Source organism: Pollicipes pollicipes, unplaced genomic scaffold (assembly GCF_011947565.3).
Source record: "Pollicipes pollicipes isolate AB1234 unplaced genomic scaffold, Ppol_2.1 Scaffold_7261;HRSCAF=8764_pilon_pilon_pilon, whole genome shotgun sequence".
NCBI classification, from domain to species: domain Eukaryota; kingdom Metazoa; phylum Arthropoda; class Thecostraca; order Pollicipedomorpha; family Pollicipedidae; genus Pollicipes; species Pollicipes pollicipes.
The window spans coordinates 18394160-18417094 of record NW_023597054.1 but is presented as its reverse complement, the minus strand read 5'-3'; the positions used below and the strand labels follow the sequence as shown (position 1 = coordinate 18417094).

General features: G+C 53.2%; 1 protein-coding gene and 1 pseudogene across 1 annotated transcript; one reads left to right on the top strand and one right to left on the bottom strand.

Annotated features, from left to right (window-relative positions):
* LOC119111133 (isocitrate dehydrogenase [NAD] subunit gamma, mitochondrial-like) overlaps positions 1 to 2660 on the bottom strand; it is a 21796-nt pseudogene extending 19136 nt beyond the window's left edge.
* Positions 2661 to 12239: 9579 nt separating this feature from the next.
* Positions 12240 to 22341, top strand: LOC119111132 (serine beta-lactamase-like protein LACTB, mitochondrial). Its single transcript, XM_037234962.1, has 8 exons — positions 12240 to 12350; positions 13620 to 13764; positions 15131 to 15239; positions 15907 to 16097; positions 18932 to 19346; positions 19946 to 20111; positions 20831 to 21025; positions 22284 to 22341. Exons 2-8 carry the CDS (start codon positions 13621 to 13623, stop codon positions 22339 to 22341), a joined length of 1278 nt encoding a protein of 425 aa, XP_037090857.1. The 5' UTR covers positions 12240 to 12350; position 13620.
* The last annotated feature ends 594 nt before the right edge of the window (positions 22342 to 22935 follow it).

Below are 22935 nucleotides of genomic sequence, written 5' to 3'. Positions count from 1 at the left end.
CATCGGTACACCGCGTGGCGGGCCCCCGGCGCCGCATCCACACCGCATCGCCGAAGCAAAACGACGATGAGACGGGTTCCTGCATCAGCGGCGGTGCGGGCTCGGCAGCGCGCTGGCCAGTCGGCAGGTCGGCACCGGCTGCGCGGAATACCTGCGCCATCAGCGCGCTCAGCGAGTTAGCACTGTCCCGCGGAGTCGCATTGTACCGATGCACCGCTTCACTGACGGAGCACCGTTGACGGGCGACCATCACCTTTATAGTTCGGTGGGGGCGCTCCACGATTCCGTTGCCGCCGGCCTCGTGCGCCGCGCGAGACCGCAACCGAACCCCCCACTTCGCGGCGAATGCAGTCATTCGCCGGCTCCGGAATTCAATGGCATTGCCCAGCAGAAGCTCATCCGGCGCGCCGCGCTCCAGGAACACTCGATGCAGATGATCCGCCACTTCTGCCGCGTCAGACCGTCGCAGTGCGCTCCAAGTGCTGTACCGGGACGGACCGCAGTCTAAGATCGTGAGGAAGAGGCGGCCTTGGCAATGGGTCACGTCGATCGCGAGTCGGGTCCATGTTGTCGGGGCGCCGAGTGAGCCGGACCGCCAGCGGGTCGGCACCGGGTCAATCGAACGGCACACATCGCACTGGCTGACGACGGCTCTCACGTCGGCCCGTGCGACGTGTCTGCCGAGGTCCCGTTTGGCGTACCACAGGGACCGGCGGATCCCCTGGTGCCTCGTCCGTTCGTGTATGCTCTTAATCCGGGCACGAACGTCGCTTGCCGTGAGCTCTTGGGCGGCTTCTTGGTCTGCCGGGGGCACCGCGACTGCTTCCGGCCCGATAGTTGCGGAGACCGAAGTCGCATCTCGCGGGGGTGTCGTGAAACATTTTGGCGCGGCGGCTGCTGCGGCTGAAGTTCCCCAGACGAGGCTCTGCTCGCAGCCAGGCCTGGGAAACTCGGGTGAGCGCGTCGGCAGGATTGTCTTGTGACCGCACCAGCTGGACGGTCACCGAGAGCTGGAACTCGTCGACCAACTGTCACATGAGGCCAATCCTGCGTCTGATCAGCATCTCCCCCTGCGCCTTTGTTTTGAGACGAGAGCGTCCGCTCAAGGCGTCACTCAACCACTTGAACACTGTGGCCGAGTCCGTGCGTGAGCTGAAGCGCTTAACGCCCCATGCCAAAGCCATGTTCACGCCACTCATCGCCGCGTCCAATTGGGCTATGTTGATGAGGTCCGCCGCCTTGGACTCTGCCCGGAACCACACGGCTTCCTCGAGAACGCCGTCCTCCGCATCTTCCAGGACTACCCCATTCGCGATGGCGCTCGCATCAGTCCACACCACGAGCTCCCCGCCGACCATTCGCCACGGCCCACGAGCAGGGTCAGCTGCCCTCACCCGCGTTGTGACTTCCTGGATATGCGCGCGCAACGCATCATCCGTCACCGGGTCGTCCCACCCGATCGTCGAGCCGTTCACTCGCCTCTTCAGCCAGGCAGCTGCTGGCCGCAATCACCCCGCCACGGGGAGGTGCGCCATAAACTGCCCACACCAGGCAAACACTGCACGCCGGGTGAGCTCGGTCGGCGGTGGAGGCACCTCATTGTCTCATCGGCGGTGGAGGCACCTCATTGTCTCAACACCACTGCAGCTCATCATCCAGAGCCTCGACACGAAGGCCGAGCATTCGCGCTCCGTCCGCGACACGCTCCGGCGGCTTGCAGGCCAGCCCGTACCTCGCAAAGTGCCCCACCACCATGTCGGCACTGACCACGTCTTCGTCGACGAGCAGGTCGTCCACATAGGCGAGCACTCCCCGGCTGATCGTCTCGTTCTCGCGCAGCACCGCCTGAACAACGGCCTTCATAAACAACGGCGCCCCATTGAGGCCGAATCCGAGCTGCGTGGGTCTGTAGATGCGGCCCTTGACCTGCACCGTCCGATACGGCCACATCCGGCGCTCCAGGCGTAGCTGCAAGTGCGCTTTTCGCGGGCCGACCACGGCCAACCGGGCACCATGCTGGCGTCAGCGGCGCAACTGCTCGGCGCACACGTCGGCATCCGCAGTGTGCGCGGTCACATGGCGGTTGAGTTCGCGGTAGTCCAACACCGGCCTGGCCCTTCCCTTGTGCGGCTGTTGAACTGCCATCAAGGGAATCAAGCCCCGAGCGGGCCCGTTCTCATGCTCGTCATAGGGCCGGAGCCATCCGTTCGCCACCCACTCAGCCAACTCGCGCTCGTAGGCCTCTCGTGGTTCAGCCGACACAGCGTACTAACGATGTTCCGCAGACGTTCGGGACCACGTCCGTGCGCTCACTTCCACGTCACACTCCAGTGAGCGCCGTTGAACCGAGCCGTGAAATCCGCCGCTTCCAACGCTTGTGAGCTTCGCGTACTGCTACCCGGCGCCGCCGCGCCGCATGCCGGCTCGTCACTTGCCGACTCCGGCGCCTCCTGCGTTGCCGCACCCAGCTGCACGTCAGTCGGGGACCGAACGCTGATGCCTCCCAACGCGGTGAAGCAGGACATGCCGATCAGCACGTCCAACCCCAATGGACGATCCGAGACCATCAGCGCCGCGAGCATTACTCGCTTGCCTCTGTAGTCGAACGTCACCTGGGCGGTGCCCACGCACTGCAACACTCCATCGTTCACCGCTCGCATCTTGGCCGCGCACGGGCGCCACGTGCGGCAGCAGCTCACGTGAACCAGGGTGTCCGTACATCCCGTGTCGAGCAGGGCACGCCGGGGGCGCTGGTCCGCCAGCAGCGCCACGACTGGCAAAGTGCGCGCTACTGCTCGAGGGACTGCGCTGGCGCTAACGCAGCCCCCTGCCCGTTTGGGCACGCCGCTGCCGGGTGACCTGCCTGTCCACAGGTCCAGCACCTCCGGACGGGTCGCCTTGCCGGTCGCGCCTGCCGGGTTCCCATTTCTTCCTGCGCTTCAGCCGCTGCCGCTGCCGCACCGGCACGTTCGTTGCTCAGCACTGCCTGGGCCCGCACCAGGATGCTTGCCAGAGTCAAAGCCTCCGCCGAGGAGCCAGCGCGGACAGTCCTCCGCACCTCGTCGGGCAGGCCGGCGGCAAAAGCGCACGTGAGCACGTTTTCCGGAACCCCATCGCACAGAGCCGCGAGACGCCGTAGGTCCGCCAGGAGCAGGTCAGGCGACTCACCAGGCAGCAGCCGTCGGCTGGTATATGCGTCGTACGCGGCAGCCATTGTCACAGCATCGTCACTGACCGCGGCGGTTCCGGGCGTGATGGCCGAAATAGCTTGTAAGAGAACGTAGTGTGTATTCGCCTGCACTCGTCGAAAGACCAACTGGCACCTGCGAGCGTCGGGTCCCTGCCGCGGCCTCAGCGGCCGACCCTTGACCCCCAGCGAATCGGGAGACCCGCAGTCACGCGACACCCCCCCGGCACCCAGTCCGATGCAGAGCTCGGAACACAGCGAGGGCGAGGGTGCATACCCCGCACAACCACACCAAAAGCAACAACGCTCGCGGGGACAACATCACACCTGGGAGGTCCAACAGTGATTTGAGATATCATGCACTGATCTTGTGAGGCCAGCGAGGAACCGAGTCATTGAACCGATAGCATCGGTTCTGCCGCAAGCGGGAAGGGGGTTACGGCAGGACCCACAAGACGGCGTCTCCCCCTGACGAGGCTCCGACCTTCAATGCCCATCAAAATGACGCTTCTGTCGTGGCCAACTACTTTCGTCATGTGGCATGAAATGACGCTTCTGTTTTCAAGTAGTAGTATGGCTTACTATACTATTGGCCCAAGGGATGCCTGATAAAAATATGTTAAGCGTATATGGCGCTTTAACCAATGAGCCGTTGAAGACAGTGTGGACCGGTGGTGCGGCGTTGTCTCAGATCCGACCAGGCCAGAGATGGGGTCCGCTGAACTGTCACTGAAGACGGATGATCTGAACACTACCTGGCGTACCTGCTCCAAGTCTCTCAACGACTGCGGAAAGACCCCTCCCTTCCAGACATGGTCCTTTCATTCTGAACGTGCGGGAAGAAGGAGGGGGGGGGGGAGGTGGTGACCGGCCGGTACAGTAGTAGTCGGTAGTTTGTCCTTGTCTGAGACGTTGGCATTTGGAATTGGTGGCGGATCCAGAATTTCGTTGGGGGGTTGGTCACGAAGCATTGTATGCCTCTATGGAATTTGGGGCTCCTCCATGAGAAAATATGAGATTTGGGCCTCCTCCATGAGAAACATGAGATTTGGGCCTCCTCCATGAGAAAAATATGAGATTTGGGCCATTCAGCTCTAAGATTTTTATCCCTGCTATTTTCACGGGAAACCATCTGCCTGTACGCAGCCTTGGAAAACTAGGTGTTATACGTATGCATATATATATATATATAAAGCGCGTTAGTTGTCTCCAGATCGCGGTGGATGCTGTCATTTTGAGGGAAAGTATGTCTGTGAAGATGCTGAGGCATTGCAACGGGGTGCACGCTGCGTGGGATGGAGCGCTTTTGCAATTTTACAATTTAATTTTGCATCAATTGCTTCCTTGCGGCTCTCCAGACCTTGCCAGAAGAATGGAGGTGAACCAGACGACCTGTCATGTTTCGTTTTTCTGTAAACGGGCCTTGCAACATTCTGCAAATGTTCTGTAGAGTTTTCCAGACATCCTCTTGCAAGGGCTGTTGTGCCTTGGAAGACCACTAAAGGTAGTTATGCTGTATTGAATGGTATTGTTAGACTGTAAACCGTACTTGCAGCATTTTGCAACCTTTTGCAAGATTTTCCAAGATTATTCCTTAGAAGCTCCTGTGCCTTGCAAAAATACTGAGGGTAAACCTAGCACGCTGCTCTGCTTTGTTTGGTTGCAGACCACTTTTGCAACATTCTTCAATGTGTTGCAACAGTTTCAAAAAATCTTCTTTAGGGCCCCTTTCATTCAAAGTTAGTAGTTCTCATATGTCAATTTAACCTGGCCATCTTGCAAAGAAAACTGCACTCAGTAATTTGCTGCAGCTCGCGCTCCTTCCAGAACTATACATAAATGTGAGACAGGCCAATTCCTTGCGAGACACATAGATTCTTCACTACTCAGGATGGAGAGTGAGATTGAGACTAAGAACACAGTAATAATGGGACAATTCCGTGAAGTGGTCTTTCTCCTGCTAACCCGCCTGGCACGACTTGGGTCACGAAAACCCAGCCGGGCGTCTCGTCTACTCCCCCCCCCCCCCCCCCTGTCTTCGGTGTCAGCATGACAGGATTCAAATGCAGTGATAATTCGTCAATCCCTCCCCCACGGAGCTGCTTTGCTCCCATTGGTCTTTATAATTTACCGACTTTCATGCAATTCCACGCATTCGTCCCACTATCAGCATACGCTGCATTCATTCATCGTATCCCTAATCAACTTCGGCCCCACAATTCTGCCCCACTGGTCCTGTGTGGCACACTCGGTCGGGGTGGATTGTTGTTGCCCAATATACTGCCAAATTTGTGGTTTTAGGGACCTTGCACACACATCGCAATGTTTCTTTCTCCTCGCCTCGACACGTCAGGCTCTTTCACGCGAGGCGTTTGGGTTTCATTCGGGCGATTGGTAAAAACGTGTAACCTGGCGGTCTTTCCGTCAATAATTCCGACTTTCGTCCTCAGCGTCCCAGGTAGCGTCCTTGCCCTTGAAGAGCGCCTGCCCTTCGCACGAGGATTTTCTGGCGGGGATCTTTGCCATTTTCGTCGAGCACGGGATCTTTGGGAAGCGTATTTACGAAAACCTGTGATGACTGCCGAGTCGCACCTTCCATGAAGTCCTATGGGCACCGTTCCTGTGTAATGAGAGCTCCTCTGACCGGACCGTCCAAAGTCCAGCCTCTTTTATCAGAAAAACTATCAGTGTCTGCAGACATCATAGACATAGGAGCCTTGCCCAACTAGACGTCTTTGGTCTCACGCGCATGCTAGGTTGTTATAGGTCCGTCCAGATTTTATATTTGGCTTATCCCAGATAGCCTCACGACATGGAAAAAATGTGATTCCATTCAAATCATGTCATCGAAAAGCCGGAATGGCCGATCCAGCTGGATATGACGGTTTAATAATTTGTGTCATAGTATGTCAACGTTGCTCTCCATTTAACCATCACATAACGACTTTCGTCATCGTTACAGTGCATTCGAGTCCAAGTTGTAACGTGGGTTAGCGACAGATCAATATTCCGTCTAAAAAGCTCATAATTTTTCGGGGTAATTTTACATGAAAACACCCTCCCCCACGGCGTGGTGTGGCACGCCATCTTATGTCACGTTATGAGTCATGTTAAAAGGGTAAGTCATATCTGCAATACCTGCGCGAAAATTTAAGGAATTGAATGCTGCATCACACCGATGGCGTGAATAGGCTGTTCGTAACGAGTGCAGGAGATCTGTGTGGAACAACGTTGTAGTGGTGGACCATGCCCGGGTCATTGTGTCAGCATGTAATGCGGAGTGGGCGAGAACTCATTCTGAGTGGGGAGAACAATCACGGCTCGGGGCGGTGCGTCACGGTGGCGCCGGCCTGTCGCGCGCAGATCGTGTTGCAGGGTATGAGCCTTGGAAAGAGTATAAGAGGTGCTGCTCGGGCGCGTGGGGAGTCTCTCCCTGTCGGCGTTGCGTGCGGGAGTTCGCCGTTGTGTGTGGGGTGGTCCAACCGACATGTGATCTCGAATAGACAAGTACGACAATTCCAGGCCGGCCTGATTTTGAACGCACGACCCTTAAACTTGGGATCCGGCGCGCTATCGCCTTCGTCACTGATACCGTAATGGGTGCTGATTCCGTGATTCTAGGGATGTTGTCTCGATTCCTCGATATGGTATAGTGGTCATCGGCAAGATAGCCTGTTTAAATGTCGCTTAAATCTGTCCTGAGTTAATCTCTTATAGTGCAAATACTCAGCTCTCCAAAATCGACAAAAACATGCAAATATTGGTCAAGTACTTTAGAGGTTTATTGGCTTTATTTAAGCATGAGAAGTTGGCTTTTACCTAAGTAAAAATGGACCATAATTATACAGAGAACGAGGAAAACATAATGCCGATCTCCATATGTGAAGCCACTTAAGGAAGCCAGTGAGCTCCAACTGTCACTCATTCTATATATCTCGTTTAGGCTAACATCGTTTTGTCTCCGTTGGTGTCCCATCACTAACCAATTCCTTAATGTAAGGCCATCTGCTAATTGTCCATGAATGTTGGCATTCTGCAATCGTAGCAGCTACAAATGTAGCAGCTGAACGTGCACATGACCTTGAGCCAAACTTTGGAAGGGATTACAACTGCTAGGTCTAACTTCACCCGATCTGATTTTCACTTCTTCCCGCATCTCCCACGTAATCATGGTTTAACGGCGATTGTCCCCCATTGTCTGATCATTAAGAGCGTGCACGAAGCAAACGGTTGTATGCATGACATGATATGATACAGAGAGGGCTGGTCTGACATTGCTTTCAAATGCAAAGAATCCGGGAAAACTGAGTTGATTACGTCCGGCCCTTATGCTTGCCATAGAAAATCACATTCAAGTAAAGTTCACCGATATTTTTCCGATCTCATTACGTTTGTCCCTCAGTCCTGGGCACGATCTTAAACGGTCGCTGAATGTCACGCGCAATGTAACCGTCATTCATTATCTCAACTAAGCCACCCCTGAAGGTATCCCCTTGTCAGATTGCCCTGTCGTAATTAACAAACCAGGAAGCCGAGGTAATCATATAACTCACAATGAGAGCTTCCGGAAGACGTTCCGTGGCTTTGACTGACTGATGCGTTGAAACTATCTCCAAAATTTTAGCAGAGCCAAGCCATTGACTCGGGAGGCCATGCTGAATCAGCCACACGGCAAAGAAGCAGAAAATTAAGTCGTTGCATTGATTCAGCGTTTGACATACTATCCTACGCTCGTCAGTGAAGTTACTAAAATATTGGAGCGGAAATCCGGGCAAAAGAATAAAACCTTGTCCACATGCGTGGGCATGGAACTAAACTCTTTCTCTGTGAGGTGCGGTCCGAAGCAATCAAATCTGCGTGCTTGAAAATGCGTACTGGAGTCAGTAAGGTTAGAGCCCAGTAATCAGAAAATCTGTTCCCGTCACTGATAAATTCTGCAGACTGCTACAACGATCGTGTTCCGAATGATTCATTGCAGACTTGCCGAGTTGTAAGCAAATAAAATGAACAATTAAGCTATCCTACTCAGATGACTCATTGGGCTTTCGAGCAGGCTTCCTGACCTCAATGCGTTGTACTTTGTAAAGCAATTAAAATAGAATGAACTTCAATGCGCGTTGGCTGTTCTTAAGCAACATTTAGAACTAAGCGCTTCGCATACAACAGCTACGTATTAAATCACAGAGTCAGTCTTTCTGAGTAGAGTTTTTCGTGAAGACTCATGTTAGTTCCTAAATAAATAAAGGTGATATAGAAGGTGTTGCAACGTACGCTATTTTCTATCAAATCTTCATCAAACCAGTGCGCATCGGAAGCAAGTTATTACGTGTGCCATCAGAATTCGCAGCTCCAATTATCCATAAAGATTCGTGCTATTTCCGAAATTACTGAACGATGGTATAAGGACAAGGTGCAATGTGCGTCATTTTTCTCACCAAGCTACATCAAGAGCTATGCACATTGCAAGTGAACAGCTTCGTGTCGAATATAATGAGTCCGGCACTCCTAACCCCAGTTCTCCGTAAGCCTTACAAAAGTCATACAATTACTGATAAACGAAGTGTACGTTTTACGGCAGATTTACATCAAGGACTGGCGCGCTGCAAGTTAGGTGTTACATATTCCAACCCTGATTTTACGTGAAGACTCGTGTGGGCTCGAATTAATCTGATTAATCTCTATATCCATTCCGTTCTTGGCAAGGTTGAAGACATGACGCTGGCTCCAGTGGGCGACAGGCCTAAACGGGTCGGACCGGTAAACGTTGATTTGGCTGAAGTGGGAGTCACTGAGGTCAGTCGCAGGAAACTCAAGTCTATGTGACATATCGGGACGTGTTCGCAAATTCTGATGGTGAGCTGGGTCGAACACATCGTGTCCATCTCGGCATCAACACCGGTGAGTCGCCACCTGTTGCAGTTAGGCCAAGAAGATCCCCATATCATTTGAGGCCAGAGTTACGGAGGCAAATCGCGGACATGGAGGCCGGTGGGCTTACCCATCGTTCCAATTATCCTTGGTCTTCACCTATTATGATGGTTAAGGAGTCAGATGGTTCTTTTCGTTTCGCGGCGGACTTTCGTGCGTTTAACAACAAGACGATGGACGAGGTCTGCTTCATACCATCTGTCAAGGAATGCCTGGATAGCTTGGCCGGGCCAGGCTGTTTACCACGCTGGACCTGAACTCGGCTTATTGGCAGGTCCCAGTGGCCCCGGAAGACTGCAGAGAAAAACGGCATTTGCAACAGAGGACAGGAAATAGGAATTTCGGGTGATGCCATTTGAGGCTAAGGGGGCGCCTGGATGTTTTTCTCGCCTGATAGCAGAAGTATTGCAGAGCTTGATAAGAAACGGGTTTACTGCATATATCAATGATATCATTGTCGGTGGAAAAACTGAAGAGGAGCACCTGCAACCGCTGCAAGCTCCGTTGGAAAAACTGAGGTGTGCTGGTATTACTGTAAAGAGCAAGAAAGCGGTGCCCTGCAGGCGGCGAATGAGGCTTCTTAGTGACTTTGTGTCATCCCCAGGTCTCGAGCCAGATGCAGAAAAGGTTGAGGTTATCAAGAATTGGCTGCGACTACAGACAACCAAACAGTTAAAACAATTTCTTGGGCTTTGCAAATACTACAATGATTTCGTGCCACACCTCCAGGTTGTAGCGGCTCCGCTGCATAAAATCTCTGGAAAGAACAAGTTCCAGTGGGATGAACGGAAAAAATGCTTTTCAAGAACTGAAACAGGCCCTCGGCACGTTCACGCTCTTACATTTACCAGACATGCAGCAAGAATTTGAGGCTAGCACAGATGCGTCGGATTTTGATTTTGGCTGTGTTCCATCCCAGAGGGACCAATCAGAGGTCGACAGGCCAGTAAGTTTTGCCTCGAAGGCCTTTTCAGATAGTGAAAAGCATTGGCACATGCGATGGGCATAGACAAACAAGGTTAATGCATTTCATCCACAGTCGAATGGGGCCGTGGAGAGGGCGAACCAGACAATCGGTGACCTGATCTGTCGCAATGTGCAGGAGTCGGGATGCGGGTGCGACAAGTGTCTGGGTGTTGTTAGATTCCAGTATATGTCAGCTCCACACAACGCCACTGGTAGGTCTCCTTTTTTCTCCAGATTGGTCGCCACCCACGCATTCCTGAGATAGCTCGAACGGAGGAAAGTTCTTCAAGCCGTTTCGGCACAGAGCAGTCTTAGGCCAGAAACCTGGTGAAAACGTTGATGAGAGCTCACGAGGAGGTAGTCAGACGGGAGCAGAAGACAACACAGGAAAGAGTGGATGCTAGTAGAAAAACGGCAAACATGGTCCCTTATCGTCTGGGGGATCGGGTGTTTATGAAGATTCCACAAAAGCCAGGAACGCCAGGAAAGGTTCAACCCCGTTGGGATGGCCCCTTTGTAGTGATCAGCTGCCGACAAGGGAACCCGTACCGCATCAAGAGATCGACAACTTTAGGCATTGTTTCATACGTCATTTCGATCAGTTGAAACCTGTGGGAAGAAGGCAGCCGCATCTGACGAGCCAGGGTGACAGGGACCAGGGGACAGAGGCAGATGAGAAGGTGACAGCTGACGCAGACAGATGGCCAGCGCTGACGTGGAATCAAGGGATGTGAGACTCAGAAAATGACTCTGAGTTTGAAAATGACGAGTCTGAAAATGCCGAGAGACATGTTGAAGAAACTGAGGTGACGGTTGATCGCTCCACTGAAGCGCGAGTAATCTCCCACCGCCGCCGCAGTGAGAGGCAAGACCGTCCTCCTGAGCGATACGGCGAGTGGACCGTGTGGTCTGCACGGTGGGGGGAGGGGGGGGGGAGGTGGACACCGACGGACTCGCAAGCTGGAGAGGAGATGGAGTGGTGTATTGCGTTACTGATGCGCACGTCCAGGCGCGCCTCCGCGGCCGACCCCCGGAGGCGACGCCCGACCGGCCGCCGCCGTCGGCGGTCACCGGGGCCGCCGACGGCCGAGGAATAAATATGCTGTTCTTGGCCGCGTTCGATTTGCTGCCAGTGTGTTTGTCAGCACCAATCATGGCCTAGTATTCTCCTTACGTCACTCATTGGCGCCAGGTTGATTCCAGATTCATGCCATCCGGATGACGCGAAAAAGCATCCAGATGGATCCAGGTAGACCGTGGGCTGTTACATGGAGTTGGCAGTGAGATACAGTTCGGAACCCTAGTGGGGGCGCGCTGTGACCTCACGGTTCACGCTTGTGGGTGTGTGGTTGTGGAGAGGCCGGGGTGGGCGTTGATCCTTCGCTAGAGCATTTAAATGGCTGTAAATGGCCTTACGATAATCGTTAATACTTATAGGCTCAATGTTAACGTGATGAGAAAGGTGTCTGGTGGTTATTGCGCCGTTGGCCTGAGTGGTTGTGTTGCGGTGTCATGTGTTTTAGCTTAGCACCCCATCACTGGTATTGGAGCTAGTAGAAATATATATGTATATATATATATATATATATATATATATATATAAGCTAAATGAAAAGTTCAAAGTGGAGATGATGCTGCTGATGCTGAAGATGCTGGCAGCAAATTCTAGCTGCTTCTGGTTTTGAGCCTTATGACCAGCCTGAAAAAGCATTTATTGTGTAAGATGTCTAGCTTCTGTGCTGACCAAGCAGTACCTGGGCAAAAGTATATTCCTTGAAAAATTAGCTCTCATTGCACTGAAATTGGCTGGACTGTGCACCAAGCTCAGTGCTCAGATGGATTGTGTGCATACACTGAATCTTTTGCCACAATGTCTGCCAGCTAGACATGTTCTACATGATATGTATGTTTTTCAGTGAGACCCTGGACCAGCCATTGTTTCACAATGCCATAAGATAGTTAGGATAAGGGGACCCAAGTTGCAACCCTTGTTGGCTACTTGCCAACTGCCTTCTTAAAGCCTTTTGCGATCAACAAGCTTAGCAATATGTATTCTGGAACCCATGCCCAGTGCTGTTGACTTGTTGACTTGACAGACTTGTGTCTTCTCAGCCAGACGAAAATGCCTCTGAAGAAAAGCATCATGGAACTGGAAAAAAACAGTGTGAAATCAGTAGAAGCAAGCTAGTAACAACAAAAAATAAGGTTGGTCAAGACAAAAAAGTCAGAAGCAGTTTCTGAAGAATAAAGAGCACAGAGGAGGTAACAGGTTAAGAATAATGTTCTTACTTTGTGGTATGTCACACCAACCATTACTGCTCAATTACCAAGTTACACCAACAGCCCTGTCAATTGATCCTGGCTCACTGTGACACACACTTGCTTGGCCTTGTACATGCTGTGGGTACGCATCTGGGAAGAGTTTTAGTTTTTGCCACAGAGCAACCCCAGCACAATGTACCAGGAATGGAAAGATTCATTCACCACACTTGTGCATTCTTGTGTTACTTTGCACAAACTTTAAATTTAGTCAATGCACTTGAATCACAAACATGGATGGTAGCTTTTACAATTATGCCCTGGTCAGGATGCAGTGACAAGACATGAATTACCAGTGTCAAGATTTGGCATGCAGCTTATTTAAAACACTTGAAGGATTACCCCCCTGAAAGCCACAGAGCCCTGCCCTCTGGCCCATTCCCCCAGAACCTACTCCAGAGGGGCCACTATGGAGTGCCCCAAATAGCTGGGCTCCATGTCTCATATTGGGTTTGTGGTAGAATGCAGTGAGCTTTTCATTTCACATGCACACCATCCAGATGCAGCATTTGGAACACCTGATTTAGAGTTCCCCCACTGCTCCACCGCTGGTACTGGAGCAGCCGGCAGCCAATACTGACAGTCAGCACTGCCATCTAACGTGACGGTCAACACTGCCGCCTAATGTCAGGCCCCCTCCCATCAGCTGGTCACTGGTATTATGTGCAGCTGAGCCTGCATTTAGTTCCCATCGCGGGCAAAACCAGCTGCAGAGCGGCTATGCAAGTGCTGCCCGCAGCGGGTGAAAATCCTCGCATAAACACTGAAGGCTAGCCACTGGCGGGAAGCCTATGTAATCCAGCTGTTGTCACTTCTGTGTAACTATGCCAATCACAGCCATTGACTGGCTCCAATGGGTCACTACTGTGTAACCATGCCAATCACAGCCATTGACTGGCTCCAATGGGTGTTCACTTTGGCAGGATAATGGACATGGAGGACCAGCGGCCCTTTGGGGCAATGGTAGGAGTGTTGTGTGTTAAACAGCACCCTGGTCTCTTTGCTCCTCCCACACTTGGGATGTGGGGTAACACCACTGTATGTTTGTGATTTGTATGGGCCATGAAGCCTGTAACACAGAACCAAATGCTGCCTATGCAGAGCATGGTCGAGCAGGGAAACACTTGAAAGGAGTGGCACATGTTAACATGTGATAAGGATTTGTGCTGTTTTTAAACAAATGTCCTGCTGTTTCTTTATGATGTGACGTTTGTTACAGAATGTTTTCCAAGTGGTGGCAGATGGGCGCGGCTGTCGTTGGAGCGACGACGGCCGTGGTCGCGGCAAGAACACCGGGTGGCGAGACGGGCGTCTCCCACGAACGGGATGCGCGGCTTCCAGTTGCCGCCGACGTTGACTTAGAGGTACACTGAGAGAATGCTGGTTAAGCACAGCTGGATGTGCATTTTTGTCATCTGCTGACGTTGGGCCTCATATGTTCTCCGCTATCTCTAAGATTACATGTGCCGGAGCTCGATGGGGAGAGGTTCACATAAATCTGCATCAGCTCACATAAATCTGCGGTCGGAGTGGTGTCATGGAGCTGTATTGAAACTAGCATTGCAACAGTCACACCAGGTCAACAGATAAAATGAATGACTAAGTTACCTTTGTGTTTTTGGGAGTAGGTGTGTTATGACAACATACAATGGCACCATACAACATTCGGCTCACCAAATAATGCATTGACCTATCTGTCATGCCTGTCAGTGGGTGTGATCTGTGATATGTATGATGAGGTCACTGGTCAGGCTGAGCATGTGTAGCCTCTGCCTGTGATCAGGTCACTGGTCTGGCTGAGCATGTGTAACCTCTGCCTGTTGTTCCAAGAACTAAGCATGGTATGTCAAGGCAGTAGCCAAGGATGCTTCATAGTGCTCTGTAGACCATTGTACATTCAGGGGAGGGGGGCTCATGGGCTTAACCCCCCCCCCCCCTCCCCATTAGGCTTGAACACGACTTTACATCACGACACTACTGAATGTAATTCTAAAGTGGGGTGATCAGAAAAGCGGTTTTGGTTCTGCATCTCTTAGATTATATCGAATACTAGTCAATGCTACATGGCTACATAGCTATCAAGCTACATTGAACCGGATCATGGGTGATATGATTGATTGGTTCTCTTACTCTTGTTTGGTGGTTGGTGATGCAGCTTAATTGCATGTTATAAACAACATTATTATTAAGTATAAAATACAGCAGCTTATTGCGGAGAATTCTTTGGAAAGGCATACTCTACAGCACACATATGCAGTTGGGCGCCTGACTGTGAATCATAACTGACATGAATTTGAAAAAGGGATTTAAATAGAAAAAGCATGCATTCAGGGGCATAGTTTTCCAGAACAAAATTCAAGAGGACCCAAGGCTACATCGTCAGATTAGGGTTGAGTCGTGCACGCACGCACACACGCACGCACGCACGCACGCACGCACGCACGCACGCACGCACGCACGCGCGCACGCACGCACGCACGCACGCACGCACGCACGCACATGACCCAGGTCTTCCATGGGGAAGTTAAGTCATCAGTTGTTGGAAGGTGTTTGTAATCAAACAGCCATAAACCCTTAAAGGAGAATCTCTAGCTAATGAAGGGGTTCAGCATCTTTTACATGGCTGGGGCCTATTTTTCAGGGTCCTGCTGTTCTGCATAGGTGAGGCTGATGCATCATATTATATCTTAATATATCTGCAAAGTTGAGATATGACGGACATGTTTTCAGAATATCAAAGGCTATGCCCGAGAAATGATTTTGAGGTGCCAGCAAGAATACGGCGCGCCCGGCATCAGCCTGGCGGTTCACAAGAATGGACGCCCGCTCTGGGTGGAAGGTGCGTTCAACAGGGCAGCGGCGCGGCTCACTACTGAACTACTGAACCTGCCGCCAAACAGCGGGCTCAGATTGTCACTACCCGCTCTAAAAGCATGCATTCCAGCTATTCCTCGTGAATTTGGAGTGTGATGCGACAAATGTCTAACCACAGCTTCACTGCCTGGCTACGCATCAGCGGTGGTGGGTTTGTCACAAGTGACTCGAGTCGATTTACGCGCGAATCACCACAAGCTGTCTGACTGGAATGTATCTATCATTTGGATCCGCCTGCAATACGTCCATCGCTGAACCCTGACTGAAATTCGTCCGTCAGTGGACCCTGTCTGGAATTCACCTATCGCTGGACCCTTCCTGAAAAATATACCAGTGCCCCCGTGATGTCAGAGTTGGATTACTGTACCAGTGCCATCATTGTCGCTGTGGCCTCAAGAGTTCGATTACCAGACCACTGCCAATGACGGTTGTCCCTGTTATGACAGCGGTAACTCGACCACAGGTGTCGCTGTTCATGTTGTTGTCCGAGTTATGCCATCTGACCAATGCCACTGACCCTTTCCCATGACGTCAGTTCATGTAACAGTCCGCGCCGCCGCCACCATGTTTGCTGTGACCATGAGTTATATTACCGAGACAGCTGTCACAGCCGGTTGTCCGTGTGCCGCCAGGCTTCGGTTACGCGGACGTGGAGAACATGATGCCGATGTCGCCGCGCCACGTACTCCGTATCGCCAGCATCAGCAAGAGCCTGACGACGCTGCTAGTGGGTCGGGCCGTGGACCAAGGGCAGCTGGATGTGCACGCCCCGATCCAGCGCTACCTGCCCGCATACCCGCGCCGCGCCTTCGACGGCGAGCAGGTGGGCTGACGCCCTCGAGACGTGGGCGAGCCAGCGGCTCCAGTGCGGAGAGCTGTGCCCTGCTCTGTGCGAGTCCGGTGGGATGTCGCGCCTTGCGCTGTGAGTCTGTGGTGGGATGCCGCGCCTTGCGCTGCGAGTCCGGTGAGATGTCGCGCCTTGCGCTGTGAGTCTGTGGTGGGATGCCGCGCCTTGCGCTGCGAGTCCGGTGGGATGTCGCGCCTTGCGCTGTGAGTCTGTGGTGGGATGCCGCGCCTTGCGCTGCAAGTCGGTGGGATGCCGTGCATTGCGCTATGAGTCTGGTGGGATGCCGTGGCCTTGCGCTGTGGGTGGTGGGGGTGTCGTGTCCTAGGCTGTAGGAGTCGGCTTTCTGGGTGCAATATCCCGTACTGAGGGAGCCTAGTGTCATGCCTTTGGGGGCTAATACCCCTTGCTGATTTGCCCCCCCCCCCCCAATGCTTACTGGCCCCGCAATTAATATGGTCAAAAACGTAATACTGGACCAGGGAAAGGCAGGAATTTCCATGAAATGCTGGTATGCTTAGTAACTGAAGACTTCCATTCCAACTCCATTATGTGTTATACCAGTCTGCGAATGTGAGCAGGTTTGTCACGAAATCAAACCTTGATCGGGACAACACAAATAGTCCGCAATGCATTGCAGCTTTACAGTTCACCGTAGCAGTTTTAAGACAGAAGGGTTCTACAAGGGTGGACAAAGACCATGCATGTCAAATTTCAAGAAACATTGTTCGAACATCACGTGCATGCCAGTCAGTCAGCCTCTCACGTTGTCAGCCAGTGCGTGGTAATAGGTAGCGCTTAGCACAGGGCTGCTCGAAACACAAGCGGCAAACCCGAAAGGTTTTGATGACACGTCCCGAGCAAAAGCGTAGAAAGAAAAGGAGCCGCCAAAACGTCCAAGATCGCAGCGTCCACTGTTAATATCATGCAACATCGCAGCATCCAGCGCCCCTAACATCCCAAATGCGTCCAAATCCGTGCCCATCGGCGGCGTTCATAATACCCAAGCTCGCAATATTCAAACTCATAGCACCCAATGCTCATAATATCCAGCGGTCACACATCAGAAATAAATTACATCCTGCCGCTAGATGTCACCTACGGTGATATTTTTTCGACTCCTGTCGCTAGGTGGCAACGTTGCAATATTTCCTTCTTTTGTCGGCAGATGGCTTAGTCAACCCGGCGTTCAGCCCATGATCATGTGAAAGGTGCAGTGGAACATGTGATTTGATTAGTACGAATTGTCTAGAGCGCCTGGTGGCTGGCGGTCCCACATTCGGTCCCAGCACAGGTTCCGTACCATGAAGGAGCTTGTGCCCCACCGGCATCAGTTTATTCATGATGCAACACCACGCCTTCGACGCTCCATGCCAGGAAATGCCGAACTGAAGTCCGTCCATGTCCATTTCTAGCGATGGCTCAACAGTGAAACCATTGGCTGGTTTGGAGCCATTGACCGAGCTTCCCGTTGGACACGCTGGGGTCTCGAGGGAAGATCGAACTGGCTTGGGCTTAATGCTAGTACTTCCCATCTACGCTATCCTGAGGTCGTGCCAACCACTCACGGTGAGATGTCATTCACTTGTATGCACAGCTTTCCACCTGTAAACGGTGGTTTCTTATATAGACTGTTGTTTCACCTTTCCACTACTTCATTACGAATCCGATTGTATTAAACATATATGTAACGGTATACACAGATGTGTGAGGGGGGAGAGAGGGGGGAATACAGCTAAAAAATGAAACCTTGAGGTGAGTGCGCCGCAGGTGTGCTCGATTTCTTGTGTGTTGTAAGAGAGCATCGCATGTACTCGATTGTTTTATTTTTATACATCTGTCTGGAACTTTTAGCTGTTAGGATTTAATTACGTACATAATAACACATGCCATGAATTTGTACCCTGTGCTGTGGAAGTCCGGTGTTGCGCCCCGTGCTGTGGAAGTCCGGTGTTGTGCCCTGTGCTGTGGCAGTTCGGTGTTGTGCCCTGTGCTGTGGCAGTTCGGTGTTGTGCCCTGTGCTGTGGAAGTCCGGTGTTGCGCCCTGTGCTGTGGAAGTCCGGTGTTGCGCCCTGTGCTGTGGCAGTTCGGTGTTGTGCCCTGTGCTGTGGCAGTTCGGTGTTGTGCCCTGTGCTGTGGAAGTCCGGTGTTGTGCCCTGTGCTGTGGAAGTCTGGTGTTGTGCTCTGTGCTGGGAAAATCCGGTGTTGCGCCCTGTGCCGTGGAAGTCCGGTGTTGTGCTCTGTGCTGGGGGATTCCGGTGTTGTGCTCTGTGCTGGGAGATTCCGGTGTTGTGTTCTGGGCTAGGGAAGTTCGGTGTTGTGCCCTGTGCTGGGGGATTCCGGTGTTGTGCTCCGTGCTAGGGAAGTCCGGTGTTATTGCGGTGAGAGATGCTTAAAAGTGGAACATAATGCCTTGACGGGTGGGGCAGATGATCAAAGATCTGGGGTCATTTTCCGCTACAGGAAGTTTACTGGCCACAGTTCTGACTTAACAGCGACATCAAGGGTGAGGGGCGGAGTGAGGGCAGATATCCGCGAACTTTGGCATGGCCTGTCGTGTACCTATGCCCCTTCTCCTACAGAGAAAAATCCGACAGCCGATAAAAAGGCCAATTATCAACGAGTTTTGACTCCCCTAACGTTTTGTAAGTTTACTGCGCCCCGGGTGAAGGGCCGGAAAAATATTGCTGTTAATCGTCGTGGGTGTTCCCATGAATGCATGAAGCGACTGGCGCCGTCCTCTCAGTGGTGTTCTTGCAAGCGTGCGGTATGGTTCTGCCTGCTGGATTTATCACTGAATATCTTTTTTTCAGGTGGACATGACTATTGATCAGTTGGTGACGCACAGAGGAGGAATCAGGCATTACTGCCAAAAACATGAGGTGGAAGAGATTAAGAAGAAAGCAGAGAAGGTGCGAAAAAACAAGCTGGCGCATGTGATACTTTCGGAAGATGAAGCGAATAAATCGGATGGGCCTGTTGAAGAAATAGCAAAAAATGAGAGAGTGAACAAAAGAGAAGGCGGGGAAAAAGACAATGCCATGACTGTGCCTGCTGGTGAAAGAATGGCCTTAAAGAAAATGAACGACAAGGTCAAGAAATCTAGTGATCAGCGAGAAATTGACAGATCCGATTTTCAGTTCAGGGAATTCCGAACCCAAACCAAGTATGATTCTGTTGGTGATGCCCTGAGTGTATTCAAGGATGATGAACTTGTTCACAAGCCAGGTTCGTGGATGTTTTCCTTGTTTTGCTCGCGCTGCCGGCACCACCGACGTGTAACATGTCATTACCGAGCGCTCCGAACAAGCCGGCCGGCTAAGTGCGGTGATGCTGCGTCCTTCCACATGGCAGCTTACTCGTATTCAACAACTGAGATCGCTGCTGCATTGGGCCGTCTAGCATTCGTACTAGATGGTTAAAGTTTGAGGCGTTTTACTTTGAATGGCTGCCACTTTGTTGATACTCCTATCACTTATTTTCAGCCTGTTTGTATGTAACTGGTATGACAATTTTCATATGTCCCTGTTTACGTTATGCCTGGTACCAGGCTTGCCTTGAGCAGTAGGCTGTAAAGTAAGTGTATCATACTAATAGAATGTCCTAACCCTTGAGTTGGATTTGTTTGTTGCCATTGGTAGGTACACTTAATGCCATTAATTCTGCTGATGATTTACTCCTATGAGGACTGCTGCTGCTGATGAACTCTTATGAAGGGGGCTGATTAAGATACATCTACCATACGAACTTGGAGAAGCTCAAGTTCATGCGAACTCCGTAGGCGTCCGTACCCAGCGAAAGCGTGACCTGTCGTGTCGTGTCGACAGGCAGTGACTACCACTACTCGACACACGGCTTCACTCTGGTCAGCGCCGTCCTGGAGGCGGCCACCCAAACGAAGTTCTCCACGCTGCTGAAGCAGATGTTTCACGCACTGGACTTACGCGACACCTTTCTGGACGAGAACGCGCCGATCGTGCGGCACCGCGCCAGGTGAGCGGCTCCAGCCGGTCAGGCGCGGTTCCAGGGTCAGCGCGCCCGGCCGGCGCCAGGACCCAGCCGGCTGCGACGGCGTGCATCAGTCGCCCCAGCGTCCCGTGGAGCTTGGGCGGCTCCAGGGTCGGCGCCAGGGTCCAGCCGGCCGCGACGGCCGTGCATCAGTTGCCCCCAGCGTCCCCGGAGCTCGGGCGGCCCCAGGGTCAGCGCCAGGACCCAGCCGGCCGCGACGGCGTGCATCAGTTTTGCCCCAGCGTCCCCTGAGCTTGGGCGGCCCCAGGGTCGGCGCCAGGGTCCAGCCGGCCGCGACGGCGTGCATCAGTTGCCCCAGCGTCCCCGGAGCTTGGGCGGCCCCAGGGTTGTGATGCCGTCCTGTCTTCACAGGCGGTGGGCTGCTCGTTAGTTGGGGTTCTCAGCGGCGCTGCACGCAATTACGCATCTGTTAGAGATTGCTGTGGACGACCGTTTAGCCTTTCTCAATATTAACTCGTCCTTCGGTGTCGTCTGAAGTTTCATGCTGTTTGTTTTATCACTTATCACTTCGGTTCCTCCGCTGTCAGATGGCGGCAGAACAGTGGAATAATCAGACAGACCCGAAATAAGGAGACGGACGGACTCCGTAGACGTACTGGACGTGCGGTATACTCGGAATGGGACACTTAATGGGCAAGTGCAACACCACCACTGACACTGGTCGTCTCTGCCTGGCGGCGCAGGTACTACGTGCATGGCAGCGGCGGGCGGCTGCAGAACGCTCCGCACGTGGACAACTCGTGGAAGTGGGCGGGCGGCGGTCTGCTCTCGACGCCTGCCGACCTGTGTCGCTTCGCCGACACCGTGCTGTACAGCTGGCAGGCTGACGAGACGGCCTCGCCGGCCGGCTACCTGAGGCCGGCCACCGCGCGCTGGCTGTGGACCGTGCCGCCGCCGCCGCCGCCGCCGGCGGCGGCGGCAGACTCATGCCCGCAAATACGCGCGCGGACTGGCGGGTGCGCCCCGCCGGGCGGAGCTGGGCGCCGGCCCCGAACAGCGCGCTGGTCGCCTGGCACACGGGCGCTGCGACCGGCCTGCAGCTCGGTGCTGCTGGGTGCGGCCGGCGGCGGCCGGCGACCCCGGCGAGGCCGGCCGGCCGCGCGGTGTCACTGTCGCGATCATCGCCAACGTGGAGGGGATGAGTCTGGCGCTGCTGGCCGAGGACATCGCCCGGCTGTTCGCGGGGCCCGACTGACCAGCCGGCGGAGGGGAAGGCTGGGCGGCGCTGCCACGCCGGCCCGTCCAACGCCAGCGAGGACGCCCGACGCCGGCTCTCCTTGCATATCAGACATGTGTGCAAAATGACCTCGGTTGTCGGCGTACGCCTAAGCCCAAATTATTATCATGAGCTTTTTCCTAGTAATATTGTGATGGATCGTGGAAGTGTTTTGAGATTCCTTCTGATTTTTACACACATTTGCATATGTAGTCCGATACAGAAATATATGCCGCCAAGTTCAGCCTGCGTAGTATCTCGATGCGGCTGAGATTGGTCCATGTCAACTCGGGAATGTAGCCGGACAAAAGAGATCGTATTATTCGACCGTCTTCTGGGCTAGATTAACGGCAAGACCAAGGCTGTGGGCAACACTACTGGCGAGACGACAACTTCGTTCAGCTTTGTTTTCGTGTCCCACTCGAGTGAGAGGCAGGCGACGCTGCAAAGCAGCAGTAGCTGAATGCGTCGCAAAGCACCAATGAAAGATACAGGCAGACCAGTAGGTTGGAGAAACTTGCGATGTGTTTTTCCTGGAAGCATCCCAAATACAGCTCTACAGCGACCGCAGAGAGGGACCGGTCCGGACAATGTTAGAAGAGCTCTTGACACGCAGATACGGTGACCGCAACACGTGATGACAACAATGTCACATCTGAATGACATAGAAAATATGCATGTCATCGAGCGACCGCATTAAAGACTTGTCTGGGAAGCACGTGCTCAGGGACAGGGTAATGTGCGTGTGACCTGCACAGAACTGCCGTATATTGGGAACGTGACCACATTTACACCGGGTTCCGTCGCAGAACACTAACAGCCAACATCTCGGAATGGCTCGGTCTTAAAACCACCTGTATAACGGCAAAAATCAACCCAACACAGCTGCCTGCGGCAAAACGCGGCCCACTCCCCGCCAGACTGGCAACGGACGTCACGAGCGCCCGGGTGCGCAGGATACACAGTCTGCCTGACTAGACCAAGAGAACCAACCAGCTACACCCCTCCTCTCGACGCACCGGGATACGTGGAACAGCGATACAACCCCTAGTGGGACCTCAGCACCGTCCCAACATGACAACAGGACAGCAGGCGACCACCTTCAACAGGGAACGGACATAATTATCGCTGACTATAGATGCATTCCATGTGAGTTCGTCAGTCTGGGTACCGAGCCCGCGGCACGGAGACAACGAAACCACTGAACCTGCCAGGTAAGCCAAACATCCCTACCCGCGTGCCGAAGCCTCGAGCTGTATTGGCACCGTCCCCTTGGTTAAGATATCCGTACTTGATATATATGTTCTAATAAAATTCCTACCCATCGCTAACTAGTATGCATCGCATCGGCCTGACACGTGAAAGCGGCACTTGGAGACGCGAGACACAAAACGCCGCTTAACTAGCGCGCTCCGCATCACCGTGGATCAAGCGTTCGCCGTCCCACTGCACAGGCCGTGATGGCACAGGCGGCGTCACCACTCCGGCTCGCCGCGCGCGGGCCGATGTGGCCGCTCCCCGGCGGCCACCGGGCGGAAGTCCTGGCGCGCTGGTCGGCCGGGAGGCAGGAGG

Excerpts from the sequence above, each read along its gene's own strand:
- LOC119111132 (XM_037234962.1), top strand. The coding sequence starts at position 13,621 with ATGTTTTCCAAGTGGTGGCAGATGGGCGCGGCTGTCGTTGGAGCGACG. Across the intron at positions 19,347-19,945 it reads TGAACTTGTTCACAAGCCAG|GCAGTGACTACCACTACTCG; the intron begins GTTCGTGGATGT and ends TCGTGTCGACAG. Across the intron at positions 20,112-20,830 it reads ATCGTGCGGCACCGCGCCAG|GTACTACGTGCATGGCAGCG; the intron begins GTGAGCGGCTCC and ends CTGGCGGCGCAG.